This window comes from Orycteropus afer, unplaced genomic scaffold (genome assembly GCF_000298275.1).
Source record: "Orycteropus afer afer isolate SDZICR_OR568_19922 unplaced genomic scaffold, OryAfe1.0 scaffold00172, whole genome shotgun sequence".
Taxonomy (NCBI): domain Eukaryota; kingdom Metazoa; phylum Chordata; class Mammalia; order Tubulidentata; family Orycteropodidae; genus Orycteropus; species Orycteropus afer.
Window position 1 is genome coordinate 2,674,148 of NW_006921759.1, and position 8,793 is coordinate 2,682,940.

The 8,793-nt window shown below is 41.2% G+C and overlaps 1 protein-coding gene across 1 annotated transcript in view; it reads left to right on the plus strand.

The window, feature by feature from the left end:
• The window catches only part of SEC31A (SEC31 homolog A, COPII coat complex component), a 71,487-nt gene extending 68,650 nt beyond the window's left edge, over window positions 1–2,837 (plus strand). Inside the window, exons 27-28 of the mRNA XM_042781789.1 lie at window positions 1,237–1,308; window positions 2,658–2,837. Coding sequence (XP_042637723.1) covers window positions 1,237–1,308; window positions 2,658–2,837 — 252 coding nt within the window. The remainder of the gene's footprint in view (window positions 1–1,236; window positions 1,309–2,657) is intronic.
• The last annotated feature ends 5,956 nt before the right edge of the window (window positions 2,838–8,793 follow it).

Below are 8,793 nucleotides of genomic sequence, written 5' to 3' on the forward strand. Positions count from 1 at the left end.
TTGAACCGCCAGCCTTCTGGTTAGCAGTCAAGTGCTTTAGCCATTATGCTATACCTTATCTACTAAACCACCAGAGCAGTAATTGGATCAGGGGGAAAAATCCTTAATTTAAGAACTCATTTTACTACTTACCTCTTAGTTTTAATAAGTAGCCAGAGATAATTTTCTTTTTTCTTTGGTGCTTTAAAAGGTTAGAAAGAGGCAGGATTAAACATACCAAATGTGAAAAAGTGTATAAATAATCCACTGCCATTGAGTCGATTCTGACTTATAGTGGCCTATAGGATTTCAAAGCTTGTAAATCTTTTCAGAAATAGATTGCCTCATCTTCCTCCCACAGAGCTGCTGGTGGGTTTGACCACTAACCTTCTGGTTAGTAGCCAAATGCCTTAACCACTGTGCCACCAGCACCTTAAGTGAACAAATAGTATTTTTGGAAGGCTAAAACAAGGTTCCACAGTTCACCCAGAAGTTGCTTTCTAGGAACATCTACATAATCTACAATAACTACACTTGCCCTTCTTTTCTGTGGTGCACTGGCCCTTGCTACCTGGATGGCCCTGCTGCTTGTGGATATAGTCCAGTTGCACACACATATACTCTATGTAGTGAGTTTGCAGTCCACGTGAAATCCAACCAGCATCTCATCCCCCTTTTAATAGGGTACTGATCTCTGTTGAGTTCTTGAGTGGCATAAATTGTTATGTTCTTGGCCCCGAACCTAAAGATTGGCAGTTCAAATCCAGAGGCCCCATGTAAGAAAGGTTTGGTGATCTACTTCAGAAAATCACAGCCTATTCTACACTGACACATGGAGTCACTTTGAGTTGGAATTGACTCAAGGGCAACTGGTGTGGAGGTTTTTTGGATCTCTGTTCTAATACCTTGCACAGGTTTCTTGGTCATCCAAAACTCATTGCTGTCGAGTCTCCTCTGACTTTATAGGACGGAGTAGAACTGGCCTGTAGGGTTTCCAAGGCTAATCTTTGGAAACAGACTGCCAGATTTTTCTCCCATGGAGCAGCTGATGGGTTTGACCACTGACCTTTGTGTTAGCAGCTGAATGCTTAACCGCTGTGCCACCAGAGCTCCTTTCTTGCTCATAGTTGCCTCCATTTCTTTATAAAATCAATCAGTTTGGCATCTTTATTATAAGGTTTATTAAAATGAGATAGGGCAAGTTCTTTGAATCAAAGTTAATGTTTAAATACAACATCTGTTTTTCCTCTCCTTCAGCAAACCAAGAGGAAGCTGGATGATGCCAGTAAACGTTTGGAGTTTCTCTATGATAAACTTAGGGAACAGACAGTAAGTTTTTGGGAAAAGGATTTATGATAATCATCTCTTCCTAGTTGCCAGTACAGAAGTGGACCCTAACTCTAAAATAAGTGTCTCATTTAGCACTCTCATTTAGTATGCTTAGGGGCAAAATTGTCATGACAGTTACAGAATGAGCTTTCCTCTCTAAATTTTAAATTCATTCATTTGGGATAGAAGAATGTGTGTATGTGAGAGAGAGAGTGTGTATAATTTTAACCTTTCTTATAACAAATGAATGAAAAATACAAACTGGCCTATATTGGCACTAAGGTAATTGACCTTCTTTGTATGTTTTCTGTGTCCTTTGAATCAAGAAATCAGAGAGTGGGAAGATACTCCATTGTCTAGAGACCAAATCTATAATCTTTCTCATAGTCAAAAGTGCCTGACCCTTTTCTTCTGGAATAGCTGTTACACAAAGGCAAAGCCAGATGTCGCCTCAAGATGAGAAGGGTAATGGGCTGTAACTGTGAACACAGCCAGCAGCAAGGAGTCAGTGCACTGTTCTGTGTCCCCACCTCTCTTTTTCTTTCTAGAATTATTTCGTTTCACTAATGAAGGCACTGGGATAGAGAGGGGAAAAAGAACTGGGACTTTCTTTTTCTATTTTTATATTTTAGCACTCCATTACCCCATTCCGCACACCCAGTCCTATCAGATGACGGTAACTATTTCCCTCATGAGGACTAAACCAGTGAAAGTTGAAATAAACAACAAAACTGGTGTGGCCTCATTGAAAATAAAGTCCTCTCTCAAAAGTAAAGCCATGTATTCCAAGTAATGACATGGAAAAAAGGACTACAGGTCATAGGGTTCTGAGAGTGGATGGTGAGAATTATAAAAGGCAGTTAAGAATTGGTGAGTTGAGGCCTGTGGCCCTACTAAATGGAAGTGGACCAAAAGTTCAGTCTATAGAATAAATTGGGTCCTTATTTTAAGATATGATTAAGATTCTTTAATCTCCTTCATGTGCATAAGGAAATTTTTTAAAGGTATGAGGCTATATCTAAAACGATAGAAGGATTAAAGCCTTTAAGTGGAGAGAGACGTTAGCTTGTTAGCTCATGGTGAGGAAATCTGGCTTCCTTTCTAAAGTAGGAAAATACCTGGCTTACATGTATAATTCGTAAATAATTTCTCTACACAAATTATTTTGTTATGGCCTGTTTTATAACAAATAGAAACAAATAGTTTCTATATTTTTGGAAGTGCTAAATGGTTTATATACTTTTTTATGTTTATTCAGACCCCTTTTGGATATCTGAGTTTAATATTTGTAGGAGGTCTTACAGGAAATTGTCCTTTAATTCTTTCTCTTGGTTCTGCCTTTATTTCAGCTGTCACCAACAATCATTAATGGTTTACACAACATTGCAAGGAGCATTGAAACACGAAACTACCCAGAAGGATTGACCATCCATACCCACATAGTCAGCACCAGCAACTTCAGTGAGACCTCTGCTTTCATGCCAGTTCTCAAAGTTGTTCTCACCCAAGCTAATAAGCTGGGTGTCTAAAAGGACAACTTCACTCCCCTCCAATATTGCCATTTTCCAAAGAAACACATTTAAAAATATGATAAGATATGGACCAAGTTTCAGTCCTCACTACGATGTCTCCATAGCTGCCAGTCAAGAGCATTTATTGCTGTTTCTGCAGATATATTCACCTTAGAACTGCCCAAGAGCCTGGTGCTTTTTTTTGTTTTAATCTTCTGTTGCCTATGATGATTTTCCTATTCTACAAATAGTATATTTCCTGGATTATACATATATGGTTTCCTGAAGTATTCTGATAAAATGTAGTTTTTAAAAGTTCAATATACTTTTTGGAAAGAGCATCTGGTTATGCATAAAGCAGAGTTAAAACTAAATTTCTTTCATGTCCTCCCACCTCACTCCATGTCAATCAGATTAAAGTGTGTAATCCTGTTTTATGTGTGTGTAGTCTTTTTTTTTTCAAACAGCTGATTACAGTTTAAGCCCTATTTTTTGTGTTTTAGGTTTCACTCTGGTCCTGATGAAACAGCTAAATCTAGAAGCTATTCATAGATTATGTTGTTGTTGTTGTTATGTGCTGTCGAGTCGGACCCGCCTCATAGTGACCTCTCCTTGGGTTTCCGAGGCAGTATCACTACGGAAGTAGATTGCCCAGCTTTCCTTCCGAGGAGTGGCTGGTGGGTTTGAACCGCCAGCCTTCTGGTTAGCAGTCAAGTGCTTTAGGCACTATGCTACCAGAGCTCCTATTCATACATTTTAGCAAATGTTAATGAAAACTGGGCCACTAACTTTAAATATCTGTAGGAAAAGACAGCATTTTCATTCTGTAGAATACATTGAACTTTTATCTATTATCTATTAATGAATGTTTTCTGTATTCTAAAATTGAATTTCTATATTGTTTAAGGTTTAATTCATAAAGAAACTTTAATTTGTTGACCCCCTGAATCAAAGCCAGGCAATTTTCAACTAGTTTTTCTGTCAAGAGATTTTATTATAATCTAAGAATAGTGTGATAAACAAAAGGCAGTGGTCCCATAGAATCTCGAGAAAGGAGAATTGGATACTAATCATTTTTCATTAATTATGTAATCAATGAAACAGAAAAACAATATAAAATTGTGGCCACTATGTAGATAGATACTCGGTTTGAGGAGTGAGAGTAGTTCATCGGGCTCCTCTACAACTTGAGTGAGAGAGTTTGCCAGAACAGCCCAGTTCCCTTGCTGAGGTTTCATGAAATAAAAATCTTTTTAAGAATTGTTGGCTTCATTGAGTTGATCCTGACTCATAGCAACCCTATGGACACAGTGGAAATGCCCTACAGGCTTTTCTAGGCTGTAGTCTTTGTGGGAGCAGATTGCCAGGTCTTTCTCCCGTGGAGCCCTGGGTGAATTTGAACCACTGATCTTTCAGTTAGCAGCAAAGAGTGCTTAATCATTGTGCCACCAGAGCTCCTCTTTTTAAAAATTAACCAAACTCAATTTTATAGCTCAGAATAGTTTTTTAAAAAAACTGAAAGAGGTACTTGATAGGTGCATGAGCATTAGCGTCTCAGGAATAGAAAATCTAGACATAGCAGCTGATACACTGGCACCTTTCTCAGTCTCCTGTGAGTCTGGCAGTGTGTCAGTTCCACTACACACTGAAGTGACAGTAGTTTCCTTCCCTCTGGATATATCTCCACATAACAGATGACCTTCTCTGATCACTTTTTCTTCCTGAAGGAATCTTTGGGGGTGAGAACAGACCAGTTTTAACAGGCCTTAGTCAAGCCCACATGAGTTCTCTTCTGGTGTATACTGCTGGGATACATTGATTGAAGGGATCCAACATTCACTTGAACTAGGAACTGATGTAAAGCATTTAAGATTTCTCAATCCTAACACCAGCCTACAGAGCTAAATAATTAGTCCAGTTGCCCAGCACAGCTAGTAAGCAGTGAAATCTGAAAGTTTGGCGACCCATCTTTTTTTTCATAAAGCCATATTGTTTCTCTAAGACAAAAGGGACTGTGATTATTATAATGATAACATTTATTAAATTATTTTGTGTGTTGGCTTCAGGAAGATTCTTTTCACATAGTGGGAAAGATACTTCCTGCAGTCCAAAGTCTGTATCTCCACAGTCTGTCGTACGCAAAGGGAAAAGAAACCTACTCACAGTATCTGTATACTACTCACAGACAGCTCTGATTGGCTGTTTGTGTTCTATGCCCACTACCTGTACAAGCTTTGTGCCCAGGGAGGTAGAGTACTACAAATGGCCAGCCCAGGTAGTTTGGCCACCCTGATGTGAACACAGTGGTTTTAAGCCCCACCAGGACCACAGGGAGTGGTTCCCCAAAGGAAAAGGTACAATATAGAGAAGGGAAGAAAAAAAAAAATAGGCCAAAACAGCCAAGTACCAACTGTAGCTCACCACAGGAAAGAGTTAAAGTACCAATGTTTTGGACTGGAGCTACTATGGAGCTCAATTTAATTCCAACTGCTATAAAATGTCATCTTGAACAGTGGTAGAAGAGCACTGTTTTGCTTCTGTATCCTGCTGTTACAGAAATGCCACAAATGGATGGCTTTAACAGGAATTTATTCTCTTAAGTTTAGGAGGCTAAAAGTCTGAGTTCAAAGTGCCGGCTCTAGGGGCTGGATGAAAGCCCCTCAACCTTGGGTTCCAGTCTTGCCCCCTGTTCAGGTCCACTAGAGCTGGAGGCGTTTTCTGACTTGCGCAGCTGCTAGCTGTGTTAATTGATTCAAACAACACGTAAAATGGCACAGCCCCAAGTTTAGCAGACAACACAGCAAGCCACTAGTTCAAGTCCAGGAACAATCCCAAGTGGGGCAGGCAGTATGACAGCCACTGAGATGAAGACTCAGCCAAATGCAGGATCCAGATGTGCCAAAAAGTTAAAAGAGACCTTTCTCAAAGCTCCTTATACGCTAGAAACAGGCCCACAGCAGATTCCACTATGGAGCTGATTACCAGTCTCATCATGGGGAATAATTACATCCAGCTGCTCAGCCAAGTTCACATACAAGGTTAACTACCATGAGCACCCAGCTGGGAGTAAGGGAATTGAGCTCTAGTGTCTTCTCCCACTTACTGCTAGTCAAACCATCTTTCTGCCTTCATGTCTCCATCTATCAAATTAGCCAAAACAAAAACCAAACTCAGTGTAGTCAAATTGGATCCGACTCATAGCGACCCCTTCTTGGGATTCTGAGGCAGTATCACTACGGAAGTAGATTGCCCAATCTTCCTTCCAAGGAGTGGCTGGTGGGTTTGACCCATCAGCCTTCTGGTTTGCAGTCAAATGCCTTAGGCACTCTGCTACCAGAATTTCACTTCTAGCTCTGGAATTCTGCAATACATCTACTCCCACAGTGGTCTTGTGATTATCTAAATTTTCAGAACAAATGAAAAATTGGGATAAGCATCAACACTTTGAATAAAGGTAAGAATAACTCAAACCTATTTGTATTTGGATGCCTTCTTTTCTCTTGCAGAATTGATTTGATTTATGATCAGGAAAAAAAAAAAATCAACTTTCCTTGGTTAGAAATAAATGGCAGGCATTACAGAGGTGGTTTGTAATTTGAAGGCTTGGGGCAGATTTGCTTGGCCTTGAGGTCCTTATGCAGTTAATCCTCATCAATAACGATGTATATTTCCATGAAATTAATCTTTCTGTATACCTTTTTTCCTACACCAAGAATAATTTAGATTTGAGGGATTCTGGTAGCATAGTGCCTAAGGCACTTGACTGCTAACCAGAAAGCTGGTGGTTCAAACCCAACAGCCACTCCTCGGAAGGAAGGTTGGGCAATCTACTTCCGTAGTGATACTGCCTCAGAAACCCAAGGAGAGGTGGGATCGACTCAAGAGCACATAACAACAACAACATAGGCTACTCACAATCAGCTCATTTTCCTCAGGTGCTGCAAATCTGGGTCACCCTTTAGACATTCCTGACCTCTATTTACAAAGACCCCTCCCCACTAGAGAAAAATGGGGCCCTTGCCTTTTAAGAGCAGCCTGTGATAACTGACACAGCAGAAGAGAAAGAGGTCATTGAAACAAATAACAGCAGCTATTATTGAGAAATAGTTTCTCTATGTTTATTTATCCTTAGAAGCCAGAATAACTCATAAGAAAATGGAATATTCATGGGAGGAGGGGAACTGGAGAGCTGGAAGAGTTTATGGGTGAAAACCCTGTCATTACTGTCTTATCACAGTCATGTTGTTGTTGTTACATGCCATCGAGTCGGACCGACTCATAGCGACCCCTTCTTGGGTTTCCGAGGCAGTATCACTACAGAAGTAGGATTGCCCAACCTCCTTCCGAGGAGTGGCTGGTGGGTTTGAACCGTCAGCCTTCTGGTTAGCAGTCAAGTGCCTTAGGCACTATGCTACCAGGGCTCCCTGTCACAGTCATAGGGACTGTTAATTTATTTCAGAGAGCTGGCATTTGGGAGCAGGGAGCAAGGCAGAGTGGAGAAGAGTGTGGTCAGGATTGTGGACCTTGTTTCTAACCAGGCGTCAGTTAAAGGTAGAGATGGAGTGCTGGTATTACATGCTAATATGCCATAACTGGGTGTTTAAAAGGACGATTAGTGATTCTCCCATAGCATTTGTTGTTGTTTGCCGTCGAGTCGGCCCCGACTCATAGCGACCCCTCCTTGGGTTTCCGAGGGAGTATCACTACAGAAGTAGGATTGCCCAACCTTCCTTCCGAGGAGTGGCTGGTGGGTTTGAACCACCAGCCTTCTGGTGAGCAGTCAAGTACCTTAGGCACTATGCTACCAGAGCTCCTCCCATAGTATTTACTGCAGTTTATAGTAGTAGTTGATTAAAGAGACCTGGTGGCATAGTGGTTAAAGTACTCAACTGCTAACCAAAAGGTTTGTGGTCTGAACCCATGAGCCGCTCTACAGTAGAAAGATAAGACAGTCTGCTTTTGTAAAGATTTACAGCCTTGGAAACCCTTTGGGGCATAGCAACCTACAGGGTTGCTATGAGTCAGAGGCAATTTGATGACCATAGGTTGGTAGGTGGCACAATAGTTAAGTGCTTGGCTGCTAAGCGGTAGGTTGGTGGTTCAAGCCCACCAGTTGCTCTGGGGAAGAAAAAATCTGGCCATCTGCTCTTGTAATGATTACAGCCTGGGAGAGAGACCCTATGGAGTAGCCCTACTCTGTCTTGTAGGATTGCTTTGAGTCAGAATCGACTCAGCACACATTATTTGATTACTATCTGCCTCCTATACTGCATTATTCATCCCACAAGCACAGAGCCATGTACTCTGATGTCATTAAAGTTGTGTTCAATGCTTGGCTCCTAGAGGAGATGCAATAAATATATTGAATGAAGGAATCTTAATTGATCAAACTCGAGATAATTTGGAAAGATGCAAAAGGCATCATACTGCTGATAGAAGAGCCAGGTTTGGGTTGGCTTCAATACTGCAATGGGCCAGTCATTAAGTAGACCCTCTTACCTACCTTATGAGTCAGCACACAAATCTGACCATCTCCAGCACACTGTTTCCTCTGCCAAGTTGCAGCACACTATTAGGATAGGAGCTCTGGTGGCATAGTACCTAAGGCATCTATTTGATTGCTAACCAGTAAAGCTGGTGGTTCAAACTCACCAGCCACTCCTAGTAAGGAAGATTGGGCAATCTACTTCTGTAGTGATACCATCTTGGAAACCCCAGGAAGGCTTGCTGTGAGTCAGAATTCGACTCAATGGCAGTGAGTTTGGTTTTTTTTTTTTTTTTTTAAAGGAGAGGTTGGGACCTCTGGTGGTGTAGTGCCTGAGGCATTTGACTGCTAACCAGAAGACTAGTGGTTCAAACCCACCAGCCACTCTTCTCAAGGAAGGTTGGGCAATCTATTTCTGTAGGGATACCGCATCAGATAACCAAGGAGGGCTTGCTATGTGTTCAATCTGACTTAACGGCAGTGAGTTTT